The sequence below is a fragment of the Zeus faber genome, assembly GCF_960531495.2.
Source record: "Zeus faber genome assembly, chromosome: 12".
Lineage (NCBI taxonomy): Eukaryota > Metazoa > Chordata > Actinopteri > Zeiformes > Zeidae > Zeus > Zeus faber.
The window spans coordinates 12316054-12331053 of record NC_137196.1 but is presented as its reverse complement, the minus strand read 5'-3'; the positions used below and the strand labels follow the sequence as shown (position 1 = coordinate 12331053).

The 15000-nt window shown below is 47.1% G+C and overlaps 1 protein-coding gene across 2 annotated transcripts in view; it reads left to right on the top strand.

The window, feature by feature from the left end:
* Positions 1-15000, top strand: part of LOC307237563 (glypican-5-like) — a 101934-nt gene that overhangs the window by 26449 nt on the left and 60485 nt on the right. For both annotated transcript variants that reach the window (XM_080010302.1, XM_080010303.1), the window contains exon 3: positions 1388-2100. In XM_080010302.1, the coding sequence (XP_079866428.1) occupies positions 1388-2100 (713 nt within the window). The remainder of the gene's footprint in view (positions 1-1387; positions 2101-15000) is intronic.

Sequence of the window (15000 nt, the reverse complement as noted above, 5' to 3'; positions counted from 1 at the left end):
TATTCAGTGGAGGGAAATTGAAAGGTGGCAGAAGGAGAGACCAAGTCATTACTGTTTTCCAAATTCTGGGTCGTGACCCACACGTGGACTGCAGGAGATTTTAATTGGATTGCCAAGTCATATTGCAGAAATGATTTTTGTCTTTCAAGAATTATATTTCTATCCATAGTAAACCTTCAAGCTACATTGGGGGAGATTGCGGAGGCATAGGCTCAACTCACATGCATGTAATGAACTTGTGATTCATAAAACATGTCTCAGAAACAGTTGGTTTTACAGATTCAAGCCTTGATATCAGTGCTTAATGCAGAAGTGGCTGTGGAAATGTGGAAACATTAATTCTCACCCAAATTTGCTCGGCTCACAGATAAGGCCCATTGTTAATTGGGTTTGCGATGGTTTGTCATTTTAAAAAAGTGGTTCCCCTGTGAAAAAAATTAAGTTTTAGGCCAAAGCCTCAGAAAGTGACAGTGTTGTTGTTGTTGTTGTTTTTATAGTTCTGTATGTTTTGAATGACATGAGCGACTCTCTTGCATCAAGCCGATTTTAAACTTGGCAAGAATAGGCTCTTCCCCGGCACCAATTTGCCTCCCACTCATCTCTGAGTGGCATTTCTCTTGTTAGTCAGGAAACCGCACGTGATCAGATTGCCTCAAGGAGCTAATTTATATTTCTGTGTGTGTGAGTGTGTGTCTGTGCGTGTGGAACTGCATCGTTGTTGTGTGCCGGACACCCTTGTAGACACGGAGCTAAATTGGGAAATATAGTAAATGCAGCGTCAGACTGATAACGGTGACACTCATGTCATGGTACTGTTTTAGTCAAGAACGCCCAAGTTGGCACACACACACGCGCACACACACACACACACACACACACACACACACACACACACACACACACACACACACACACACACACACACACACACACACACACACATAGTACAGTATACTTATCCTCACCCCTCTCTGTCTTCCTGTCTTTCTCTCTCACTCTCTCTCTGTCTGCCTCTCACAGTCTCGCTGCTTGAGGACGGCAGTGAGTCTGTCTCCTTAAGACAAACATGGGGATGATGACTTCATACATAATAATATCTAGAGCGCTTGACATGGGAACATGACACTGGCTCCCCAACCCAAAGTTACCAATACACACAAGCCAAGCTGAGCTGGTTAGATAGGGAGGGAGGGGGGTGGTCGGGGGCAGTTGGAGGCCCTTTCGGTAACCACTGGCCGTGTCTCATATGTGTGTAATAATAATGGTTAGACCTAATTCATTTGGATATTCATTGTGGACAATAAAATCTGTGATTTTCTTTCAGATTTTCTCTCCTCTTATCAAATTTTTCTCTCCCCCCCACACACCCACCCCTCCTCCACTGCAGATACGTTCCAGTGCCTTCTGTCCTTCTCCCAGGGTCACCTCAGTTCCCTGCTGGAGGGAACCTACTCATCCCTGTCCAACCGCTCGCTGCCCCACGTCAACCGGCTGTTCTCCACGCTCTCGCTCCACCTGCGGGGCGCCAATGTCTCGGTGGAGGCGGCGGTGCATCGCTTCTTCGACGGTCTCTTCCCGCTCGTCTATACTCAGCTAGTCAACCCGGGCATGGAGGGCGGCGGCGGCGGGGGGCTGGATGGGGGCGACCGGGGCGACTGCCTGCGCATGACGAGGCAGGACGTCAACCCCTTCGGGCCCCACCCGGCCGTCGTGGCCCGCGAGCTAGCGGAGGCCCTGGGGGCCGGGCAGCAGCTGGCCGTGGCGCTGGAGGAAGGGCTGGAGGCGGTGAATGCCACCGACTACCTGAGCCTGAGCAGGGAGTGTCTGCGGGGCCTGGTGAAGATGGTGTACTGCTCCCACTGCCGCGGCCTGACGCTCATCAAGCCCTGCATGGGCTACTGCCTCAACGTGCTGCGTGGCTGCCTGGCCAGCGTGTCCGAGCTGGACCAGCCCTGGAGGAGGTACACGGGCATCCTGGAACAGCTCACCCACGCCGTGGCCGGACACCACAGCCTGGAGCTGGCACTGCTGGGGGTCCGGGACCACGTCAACGAGGCGCTGCTCTACGCGCAGCTCCATGGGCCACTCATCACTGCCACGGTGAGTACGTACACTGTGACAGACTCTGCGTTATGGGCAAGCTCCAGGGGAACAGTGAAAAATCACTAATAGGGTGGCCCGGGGTGGTACCGCCCCCTCCCCAAATTATGATTGGCACCCTGGCAGAGATCAGAGCGATCAGAGTGGTCTTTTCTCCAAACAAAGAAAATAAAAACAGTCTGTTTTTATTATAGATGTGTTCAATTTATTCCTTTTCCTAATTGAAGGAAACAAAAAAAGCCCCGTGCTCACCATGCCCCCCCCCCACGTCCCATTGCCATTTTTAATTGCCCCCTCAGTCACTTCATCCTGGCGCCGCCACTGTGACTTTTTTTTTCACATGACTTTGTTCATAATATAAAAAATCCCTCTTCAACATAGCCCATAATGTAAGAATTTACTATTGTTTTTATTTAAATATTGATACAGGATTTATATAATATTTATAATATTTATATATTTTTATAGACACACACATATATTTATGTAAATTAAAAAAAGAATATATATATATATATATATATATATATATATATATAAACTGACTGGATTTCACATCACATCGATTTACAGCAGGCGACTTGATTAGGCCTTCCTGAATACATACAAATACATCAATCCAAAAGTTGGTAAAAGCTATTTTTTCTGCCATAAAACATAAACGGCCTCTATGGCCACAAAAAGTCAAAAACACTACCTCCTTAACGGTGTTTTAGCCATCACAACACTTGATTTAATGCACTTGTAATGTAAGCTCTTAACATACAGTTTTCCCAAGGGCGAGGATTAGACCCGGGCGCATTTCTGCCAATTATTTGACTGATTCATGAAAAGTGACTTTCCGCGCTCGGAAAATCGAACAGGCTTTCATTCACTCCGGCCTAAACGGGCGTGGGACACCGTGAGTTTTAACGCTAGGGAGCAGAGGCGGCGTCGCAGAGATGCAACCGGACAGCTTCGTCATTATTTAAAAGAAAAAACAGAATTCCCACTGGATAAAGTGACAGCCAAGCCCCCACCTTCCTTCCTTCCTTCCTTCCTCCCCCAGTCCTCCTCCCTCCCTCCCTCCCTCCTTCCCTCTCCTACAGAGTTCTCGGGTCTATGAGAGCCCTTCTGTCCACCACGTTTCGGATGTTTTTAATGACCCTCTTTTTACCGAGGGGGAGGTCAAAGCTTTTTACCAGGTTGTATGACTCCCAAAGCTTCTGTTACTCTTCACAGCGTCTCTCTGTCTCTCACTCGCCATTCAATTTGGACTTTTTTTCTATCTAGGGTCTCTCCATCTTTCTGTCCTTTATTTTTTTTTTCACTTTGTCTCGGCTCTCTTACTTTTTCTCTCTGTTGCCCACACTGTTTTCTCCGCCTTTCTCTTTCTGCTCTCTGGTCAGTACGTTATGTTGCATGAGAGGCTCTCTGAGGAACTGTCATTTGCTAAAGTGTGGGCGCGTAGAAGAGATTGACAGTGGCCGAGAGCTTGAGGGGGCCTTGGGGTCGGGGAATTTTGTCTGGTGCAGCAAGATTCCCTCAGGATGTAGTTCCACCACTGGACTAGATCAGAAGATGAGATCACTGGATTACCATCGGCTTATCGATGAAATTGCATAGAAATTGAAATTGTTTTATAAAGGCAAGACAAACTTATTTCTCCAGCACATTTCAACAAACAAGGGCAATTTAATCGTGCTATAGATAAAGCATAAAAGGCTTTATATAAAGGCATAGAAGAATATAAGCATAGAAATAAAAAAAATCAATGACAAACAGATGAAAACACATGATAAAATCACTGAGATTAAAGGTTAAACTGAAATTTAAAACAGGCCTATACACCTGAACATGGCAGGTCTCGAACCTGCACCCAAATAGAAACTCAGTCGGACTGTTACCTAGACACTTGCAAATGAAAATATAAAAAGCAGACAAAACGACATAGATAGCATGAAAAGATCAAAATAATAAAAATTTTGCTGTAAATTCAGTTTTTGCACTTGTAATATGTTATCACTGTGAGTAATTACAGTACTGAGGATTTTGAAGGAGAGTTTGCTGGCCTTTGTGGCCAAAAGGGATCACTGCCACACACATGGACACACAAACACACAAATATATACATGCACACATGCTCACATGCACATGCAGAGAGCGTTTTGGTTGCCAGGCTTGGAGATCGACCCGGCACAACTATGCAGAGACAGAGCTGAGGGTCTGGCTGCTTGATCTCCATTGATTCTTTGTATGTGTGTGAGAGTTTGTGTGTGTGTGTGTGTGTGTGTGTGTGTGTGTGTGTGTGTGTGTGTGTGTGTGTGTGTGTGTGTGTGTGTGTACGTATGCGCGTGTGTGTCTGCTTGGTATTCACGCGGCAGCCGGCGAGGCTGGAGCCAGGAGCCCGGCACAGGGACAAGTGGGACAGAAGTGAATGAGTTCCAGCCAGGCCACACAAACCGGACCCAGCCAGATGGAAAAAAGAGGCTGGAGGATTGTCCCCGGGAAGGAGGTGCCCCCCCCTCCAGCTGGGCACCGGTGTTTCCCATTCACACACACACACATACACATACACACACACTCACACACACATGTGTGAGTGTGTGTGTGTGTTTGTGTCAGTGTGTGTGTGTGTGTGTGTGTGTATGCGTGTGTGTGTGTGTGTGATATTGTGAGATTGTGAATTGATTGAGTTTTATTGATAGTTCCATCCATTATGATTATGATTCATGAAAGCATGCTGCACTACATTGTTAAGAAATGGGATGAACTCAAAGTTGAATTTAAACTTCAGCACATACACACACACACACACACACACACACACACACACACACACACACACACACACACACACACACACACACACATTCAATCAATTACACGAGCATGTCCAGGGGCCCCCAGTGGCAGAGCCCGCCTCAGACCCCTTGGCATTTTTAAATCACAGCTATGTCTTAATGGGACCACCGTGACCCGCCGAGGGAAATTATAAAGTCTCGGATGCCAGACGACCATGTCAACATGTTGAGCCCCACCGCTCCACCATGCCCCCCCCCCCCCACGCACACAGGAACAAATACAAAACACACACACACTTTAGCCTTAAAAAAAAACAACACTTTTTTTCAAACACTTTTATTTTCATCATCTCAATTTGTCCGATCCAAAGAAGCAAATGAAACAGGAAAGACGCGGCGCGCCAATGGCCGCGATAGAAGTCGACTGCAGAGCGGTAGTTCCGCTGCAGACCGGTAGTTCTTGCCGAGTCAGAGTATTTTGCGGAGTTGTTATTAAAGGAATTATTGTGACTCTGTGGTTTTGCACTGGGATGTTATCCCAAACCATCCTGCGGTTCGAGTCTTTCTCCTTGACTCAGCGAGCCGCAGACTACAGAGGCTGCACTATACTGTATGCTGCTGCATGCTATACGGCGAGGCCTTGGGTTACAACACACACACACCGACTACACCACACACATCACCACATTTACAAGTATCAGGTTTTTAGGAGTGTAGTAAGAGTCTATGTGCGGCCCACCCTATGACAATACTACGGCGCACGTGCGGTGTGCACGGGAGGCTGAAAGGAGGCCATTGATAGTTGTGTGGAGCAGTGGCGGGGTAAACACTGTTTTAACACATTCCTCTTCTTATTGAGGTGGAGCGTGAAGGTGGACTTGGGGGAAGTGGCCATGGTTACGGGTTATTTAGAGAGGTGGGGGCTGGATTATGTTGAGTAGACACAATTAGGAGAAACATAGGGAACATAGGGAAAATACCCACTGTAAATGGCCACTCTTATTGGGGAGCCAATCGAGGTGGTGGCTTCACCGTTTAAAGACCCCCGCCCGGTCTCCCAGCCCCAAATGGCGTCCTGGAAGTCCCTCCCTCCCCAGTGTCAACTGGGCTTAAGAGGCCACAGACTGGTGTTTATTGACTTGGCTGTAATAATGATATGGCTCATATGATCTGGAGGGGGGACTTTACAGTTTCAACTGCAGGGGATGAATAGGCTCCAGGACACACACACTCTCACACACACACACACACACACACACACACACACACACACACACACACACACTTACTCGCTCACTCACTCACTCACTCACTCACTCACTCACTCACTCACTCACTCACTCCCTCACTCACTCGTTTACTCGTTTACTCGTTCACTTGCTCACCCGCTCACTCATAGGCTCTATAGTCAGATTAGAGCATTGTTTATGCAGGTCTACCTTATCCGCCTGTTGGTTTTATCCCGGCTTCTCATTACAGTCTTATAGAGGAATGCTAATAGCTGCCTGGGCTTTTAGATAATGGAAACAAGGGTCAGTGGGATGACTGGAGGCTTTCCATTTACCAGGGCCCCCGTAACTCCAGTGCCACCCCCCCCCCCCCACACACACACACACACACACACACACACACACACACACACACACACACACACACACACACACACACACACACACACACACACACACACACTTAACCCACAATTGAATGAAAGCCTCTCTGGTGTGAAAACAAACTTGGTTGTCATCACGCTTTCTTTCCGCTCTCTCAGTGTCCAACTCTCTCTAAAGTCTTGCCTTTTCACGGGTGTCATTTATGAGAGAAGGGGAAGAGAAAGGAGGAAGGTTTCTGTTGCTTGTTAAGACATCGACCCCCCCCCCCCCCCCGATTAATCCGCTGGGGGCATCTTCTATAAAAAGATTAGCGAGGCTGCCCAGAACGCTGATGTAAGGCCAGATTTCCAGTTCCTCCCTCTAATATTTGAGATTGCTTCTTGCGAAATGGTAGCTGATCTTCACAATGCACTCATTACCAATCCATATAGTCCTTACCCATCTGTCCAAGTAGCGTTCGCCTTTGGCAGTGAATCTTCCCCTCAGGCGGACTAAAAGACTTACTCAGCAGGAGTGAGCCTCCATTAGCTAATGACGGTGGGCCCAGCCTCCCCTCTGCTCGTCCCCCCTGTCCCCTTCTCCCCTCGTCTTTTCCTGGCTTAAATACGCTGCTGATCCACACCAGCGCTCAACGCTGCCAAATGCAACCACCTCAACCCCCATTTCTGCTGCTTTGAATGGAAATGCAGTGGTAAAAGTGAGTGAAATTGAGAAATGATTGATCGCTGTGCCATTATAGTCTGATTTGAACATAGAAGAGAATTGCTCAGTTTATTATTTCTTTATATTACCCATGACTTGGATTGCAGAAATCATATAATTTCAGCAGCCATTTATCAGATAGGCAGTTAATTATAGGTTGATGACAAGCTCTTAGTAGGGAGGCTAAATGTTGTGGTGAAACACCCAGAGGTCTGGAGTGTTTGACACAGTAAATGAGGAAGGAGACAGAAACAACAAGGAGAGGGCTGACAGTATGACTAGAATAAAATGATGAAGGAATGCCAGCCACACGCTGATGTCCATCAGTCCTGTTCACACCGGACACAGCCTGTTGACGTTATAGTCATTCTTCAACTGCACTTGCATTAAACAAGCTGACCCCCATGCTTGGATTTAGAAGGGGGGCAGCCGTTGTATTTCCAGCCAGTTTGTACCAGATATCGCTGCAATATCCCAGCAATAGTACTGCCTCCCTTGGTACTGCTACCCTTTGCGAGCAGTTCTCATGTGTGGAGTTCTCTCCATTCAGAGGAAAACCGACACTTTGTCCCTCTCCCCTTCCAGCTCGTCATCCCCATATGGCCCTCTTTACCCTCTCTAACCCCTCTATCCTTCCACGCTACCCCCCTCCTCCCTGTCTGCCAGGATATAAATAGCCAGTGTCATTCCTGTCTATGTCTTCATTCACTTAAAGCATCACCTGGTGCCCATTGCATGGGTATGGGTATTTCAGTCCATGACGGCGCCGGCGAGCCATGGTGTTGGCTTGAGAAGGAAATGAGTGCCAGCTCCCTCCCAGTTATCACTGATTCACACAACCTCAAAAGGAGATGTGGTATTTTCAATACTTTTTTTCCGCCATGGATGTATAATCATTTATAATGCTCCTTTTTTAGACAACAATGTAGGTCTCTGAGGTCCTCAAAACCTGAGGTTGTGAAAACACAACTCAGATTATACATTCATGCCATTCTAAACATGCCTCTGAATCCATTGTGTTATGATGCTCTGTTTAAGTGGGAGGAGCCACCCTCCCGAGGCTCTGAGTTCTGTGAGCCAATGGGGTTTGAGCACAACTTCCGGGTTCCGTGAGCCAATGGGGTTTGAGCTTCACTTCCGGGGAAGTTTTTTTCTGGAGAAGATTAGTGCTGGTCTCTGCAGCTTACTGCAAAGCAGTTCCTATGCTTGCCTTTGCGTATATTAGGGCAGCAAACGTAAACAGCTCGTTTCATGTTTTCTGAACTGAAAGCTCACAAAAAATTGACTGCGTTGTCTTATTTCACAGTTTGTGTGTTAGTAGGCCCATCAGAGACCCAAATGTAGGTGGAAACGCACTGAAAAAGTGAGTTTTTCATAATAGGTCAAGCCAGGTTAAGCTTTTCACAGACTGGAATGAGATGTACTCACTTGACCTTTCTCTCCTGCTTTCATCTCATTGGCAATACGCCCGTTTGATCCTCTGTGATGCCCACCCACATTGTTCCTTTGAAATTCCCATAAATGTGTTTACAAAGATGCACTGGGAGGACCATTATTTTGAGCCACTCCAAAGTCACTTCCATATTCACACGGGGAAAATCCGAAAAGCCACTCATTTTTCGATCATCTGCAAATGATTTAATCAGCGTAAACAAGCCTCAGTGTGGAGGGAGAAACGGAGCGTTCCCTTCTTTGACTTGGAGCGTCAAGGACTTATCCCTGTGATATACGAGGGACCGCGTCCCTCTCTTTAATGAGCGCTTACATCATTGGGAGAAGTGAGAGAGAGAGAGATGTTCAGAGAAATGTGGAGGGGGGTTGGCAGCGGGAGAATGCGCGGAGATACGAAGTGATGAAGTGATGAGAAGTGAAGATTGAAAATTAAATTGAAAACAGGCTGATCCGCAGTAAGTAGGGACAGACAAGTAAAGACCGAAAATAGAGTGGAATAGTGAACTAGAAAGCACCCGGTAGAGCACATCGCTCTGCCAAGGCAACGCAATTCATGTAACATGTAATAAATTACCCAGATCCAGACGGATCCCACACAGCTTCACTTGTCGTGCTGGGATAACATGTTGCATAACGAAACACATAACTTATATGTTGAAGACATTTTCAACGGCACATGTACGCCAGATTTAAAGAAGGGGAGCCCCACCAGTCGTGGATTTGTTTCTATCTTCCGTTTTTCCGAGCCTGCTCGCTATAATTTACCCCATGAACCAGAACACCATTCAAAGCACCCATGCAGTTTCATATGAAGTTCACTCAATTTATCGCATAGACAACAGATTTAACAGCTAAGTTATTTTTTATTTTGGAAGATGCATGGCTGTTTTAGTTGGCTGGCCATTTTTTGGCTGTACTGTTTTCGGGCATACTTTGTAATTGCCATTTAAAGTAATGTCCGTTTATTGGCAGAAATTGATAATTGTAGGTTTTTCGAATGTGAAATTTGAGGTTTGAGTGTGTCTGTGCAGCTTGTCGACAATGACGGCGGTCGAATGATGGATCTGAGGAGTCGACCCCCGGGGAACACCGTAGGGTCTGAATGAAGACAGAGACGATATGCAATGTTGTGCTTCTCACCAATGTGAAGTCGTAAATTGCACTTTTGCATGCAGGAGCGCACATGCACACACAGACCATGCAGGAGTGTGTGTAGTGTGTGTGTGTGTGTTGTACTTTCCTAAGATTAAACTCGGAATGGCAGTGGGTCTGCTCACACCGCACCACCAACAGAGTTCTGGTGTCCGTTTAGGCAGTTCTGCTAAATAATGATACATAACAGACTCTGGTTTGGCCTTATGTTAGGTATTGCCCCAGCCCCCCCCAAAAAAATCTGAATATACCCACAGTTTGGGATCTCAGTGTGTGGCTGCTTCTCTTCCTCTACAAGAATAAAAGAAGCAGTACAGCACAAGGGCTATTTGAACTGTCCATGAAAGGTCTCTGCCTTCCTACCCACTGTCCTTTGCTCTACCATCTGAGAAGCTGAAAGGGAGCAGCTGATGGGGAGCAAGGCTGTGTGAAGATTTGTCAAAATCATCAACAGTGTGTGGGCTTTGTACTGTGAGGAGTCAGCTTGCTTGAGCAGAGCAAATACAGAACTTTTCCAGAGTTTAACAGTCAGAAGCTGTAGCTGGACGAATGAACTGGCTATGTGTGTGTGTTTGTCAGTGTATGTGTATGTGTGTGTGTTCCTTCCAGTCAAAAGACAAGCTACAGCATATAGACAAGGCACCCCCCCCCCCCCCCTCCTGCCTTTACCCAGAATGCAGTGCGCTCAGGGCGAGAGGGGGGCTGAGAAAGTTCCATTGGCTTTTCTGGCTAATCCCATGATAAATAAACTAGGAAGACGGACCACCACTGCTATCTGTAAGCCAATACTCCCGAAGAGGCAGGATGGACCTGGACCGAGGCGGCGGAGAGCTCTCGTTCCCTTGCTCTCTGCCCTCGTGCGCGTCTCATGCATTCTCTTGCCTCGGGATGGGAGGTGCACTGACACATGGGGCATGTGGGCACATGCGCTTTCCTCTTTGTCCCGGAAATAAAAGGTTGTATAGCGCTTTAAAGTACATGAAAAATGACTTGATTGAAAGTTGGTTAAAACTCCCCTTGAGGAATATTAAATGAGATGCCGTTTTATTCACACAGTATAAACCTTTTCGCACTCCGACGAAATTTGGCATGGGATTTCAGAATATTTTAAAGGTCACCAATTATGGAAAGCTCTTTTGGTTCTTTTGCACATACATTTGGGTCTCTGATGGGCGTACCAAAAGGTCAAACAAAATGTGAAAGAAATCAGTTTGTTGTAGACTACCGAGGTCCGAAAACATGTGATTCAACAAGCCGGTCATATTGGCCTCCCCCTCCTGCTGTACGTCAAGTGGGGGCTCATCGTTTGAATAAAACCAGCCCACATCTGAAGAACTCCACCCACGGCTGAAGAACAACCTTTGCAAAGGTGCGCTGCCTTTTTCAAGGGTTAGGGTTAGGGTTAGGACCCGCTAGCATTGTGTGGAAGCTAAGAGCTAAAGCATGGGAAGTGTTCTGTTGTTGACTGCAGAGACCAGAGATCAGCACAAATCTTGAAATCGGCCCCCAGTCTTGGAGGACAGAGAAGCAAAGTGGATAAAGTTTATTTTTGATAGCAACATCCCAAAACGTGACAAAACTGCAGACGAGGGAAATGTACGTTTTTTTAAATATAATTGTGCTGTGTGTTTTATTTGTCGTTTAGCACTTGCCAATGCTAATAGCTGAGGTAATATATTAGATGTAATTTTCGAGAAAATTACTGGCGTTACTTGCTGCAGGATCCACAATAAAAGTGACGGTAGTTTGTTAGTTGAATGTCTGTAAGATTAAACTCCATCTTATCAACGCTCTTAAAAAACGGGAGAGTAAATTGAGAGAATGGTTATGTCCCCAGAGGGTTTCTTGTTGCTGATTTTATAGAGATTCACAAAAAGTGTCCTGACGTTACCTCCGCCCCCGTCCAGCATGTAGCTGGAGAGAGGCGTGGGGAGCAGCAGCTCATTTGCATTTAAAGCTACAGACTACATAAAGCCCGGCAAGAAAAGGAGTGAAACAGAGGGGTATAGAGGCATGTTAGAATGGTTAGAATGCATATTCTGAGTGGTATTTTCAGCAAAAAAAAATTCAAAGACATATTTTGGGAACCTCAGAGACCTATATTAACTTGTTGAAAAGGAGCATAATGTGTGACCTTTAATACGTCTTGGTATCGACGCATTTGTGGTTGGTGTTCGAAAATTATTGTTTTTTGGGTCACCCAGCCTTAGACACACAATCGCAGGCACAGCTAAATGTGCACGGAAACGCATGCCTGGGATTTTACTGGCGGACTTCCCACCCCGGCATCCTGCGTCCCTCTCATGCAGCCCCATCCCGCTCTCCATCCACAGGCAATCACCAGAGGAATGCAGCGCATGAAATAGCTAAAATTGTAAAGGTATAACAAGGACAAGCAGGTGGTCATGAACACAAAATAGACACACGCATACACACACACACACACACACACACACACACACACACACACACACACACACACACACACACACACAGACTCTTAACTCCCTTTCCCTGCCATCATCAAGACAGGAGATACAGTAGGTGATTTATAGCCACATCACTCGAGTTGTCACCTGATTGGCTGACGGGATTACATCGCTATGGGTCTCGTCTTCGTTCCCCCAAAGACAGCGCAGTGTTTATTTTTTGCCTTGATGAGTATGTGTTCTGTTTACATAGCTGTGTGTTTAGAGTTACGCATCTGACTGATTGTTCGTTAACATTATTGTTTTGACGTGAGGGGGGCGGTGTTGGGGGGTGTTGAGGGGTGTTCTCCGTTCTCTTCATTCTCTTCCTGGCTTTCACAAAAGCTCGCCCGTTCTCAATCGGCTGTTTTGTTAGGGAGCAGTGATAGCACAAACAGAGCTGTCAGCGGCCTCCTGCCGCCGCTCACATTTTAGACGGTTTACATTTTTTCGGCCTTGGAAAAACAGCGACTTGTCACCGAAGAGAGCCGCGAGAAGTTGGCATTGGGGTTTTTGAAAGTGCAGTCTGTTTGTTTTCACGAGAGTAAACGATGACAAAGGCGCTGTTCTCATCTGTAATCCGGCGGCTTGTGTTTTGTATCCCGGTGGCGTAAAAATGCGTTATTCCTCCTCCGTGCGACCCGAGAAAGCCTCCAACTCTCGTAAATGTTTTCGAATAAATATATACAGTCTGCGTGCCGTCCCGTTTAAAACACCGGTTGAATTCACCCGCGCTAAAGACGGCGCATTTAGACGACGCCGCGAGCTACGCTGTTTACAATGCCGCGGTGGAGTTTCACTGTAAAAGCCTTTTTTGTTTAGGTGCAGTGGCTCAGCATCTGTTGAGGATGTTCTCTTTTAGTGTGGACACCTGTCAGCTCTCTGTTATGTAAAACCACGTCAGATCTCTTATGGGAACTGGGTATGTGTGTGTGTGTGTGTGTGTGTGTGTGTGTGTGTGTGTGTGTGTGTGCGTGTGTGTGTGTGTGTGTGGTTGTATGGCTGTCTCTTGAGGATGGGCGGGATGTCTTTGAGATGCTCGCTCCCTCCCCAGTACCTGTGGTTGTTATGCTGCCTGCCTGGGTTCTCTGCTGCTTTGTGCACACCTGCCCTGTCTACCAAGCCCCCCCCCCCCCCGCACACACACACACGCACACACACACGCACACACAGACCTCCCAAACACTACAGTCTGGACATGACCTAACAGGGTTTGCGTGTCCCTGCATTGGGCTTATGACAAAAAGTGTAATATACCTAATATACATTTCATGTACTTAAAAACAAAAAGCGGCTACCAGACTATCCCTACTTTTCCTATAACGTGACGAGAAGCTCTGCAAGTTTTCATCCATAAAAACGATTTACAAGTGCTCCTATATACCCAAATAAAGGCACACTGTACAGAGCTTGCAAATGACTTCAGATGTTTTACTGTCGTGCTTAAAGTTGCAGCAGCACGTGCAGACAAAAGTCCAATCAGACACACATCAGATGAAGGTCCGTCTGGCAAAGCACGCTCGCTACCTTTTTCGTGACGGCCCGCGACGTCCAGTGCGTGTGTGGCGGTTTTTTTGCGCACACGTGCGTGAGCCCGAGCACGTGTGTGGCTGCCTGCCGCCCGACCACATGTGAGTGTGCTTTATGGGTCCAATGGGAGCTAAGGTTAACCCAATAAAAGCGGTCCGCCCCGCGCCCGGCAGCTCCCCCTGGAGAGCGGCGGAGGCCGGAGGGGAGGGAGCGCGAGTCGTCCGGGTGAAGCCATCCAGCCACCGAGATGATGGATACGCCGCTCGTTAGGCGCTTCAACTTAAGAGCTCGTCGATCTTAAGCGTCGAGAACAGAAGCGCGGGGGCATTTTTTTTTTTTCGTCAGCCAGGCTGAGCAGCTCTCGGCGCTTTTGTGCCACCAACAGTGGCAGCGCCTTAGAATAGCTGGCTGCTATGTGGAAACCTTCATTTAAACTCCATTTATAGGGCACATGTGATGAGGGATCTGCCGCGCCCTAGAGGGGAGCCTATTTTCAGCAGGCTGGCATATGCACCCCGACCAAGACGAGTTTTCTAACTGTTAACGCATATTTCAGCTGCTCCCAGACTTGCTTAACTCTATATTTTCAGCACACACACACACACACACACACACACACGCACACACACACACACACAAACCAAAATAAACACACTTTCCTGCAAGACACGCACGGACAAACACAAGCACACGTTTTCCAAGCCTTTTACCATATGGAGATGGCCGATGTGTTTACGTTGCTGCATTCCATTGTTTTGGACCTTCAAGCTCTCCTAAACACTTCAACTAGTGGGGTAAGGTTTCCACCATAGAACATAACAAAATGCCTTTGATGTTGCCACCCAAAAAAAAAAAATCGCCTTTTGAAAAAATGTTCTTCTTTTCTTTTCGGTCCATTCTTACAGCTGGACTTTAAACTCATGGACTGGACTAACAAATCATTGTTTTGACTTTACTGCCAACCACCTGGTCGCAGAATAACCTTGACCTGTGGTTCTCAACTGTTGGGACCCGCTCCAGTTTTTCGAGTCCATTCTGAGTGGTCCGCAGGGTTTTCTACACGTCCGCTTGAGGTGTTTCCGATGCTGCGCTTTTATTTTGAAAATGGCGCGTGGCTGTCATGACCTCACCCATCAAGAAAGTCCCTTTTGTCGCCAATGGTTCATATCTTTAATTATGTTTGGGTCGTGACTCTGTGAC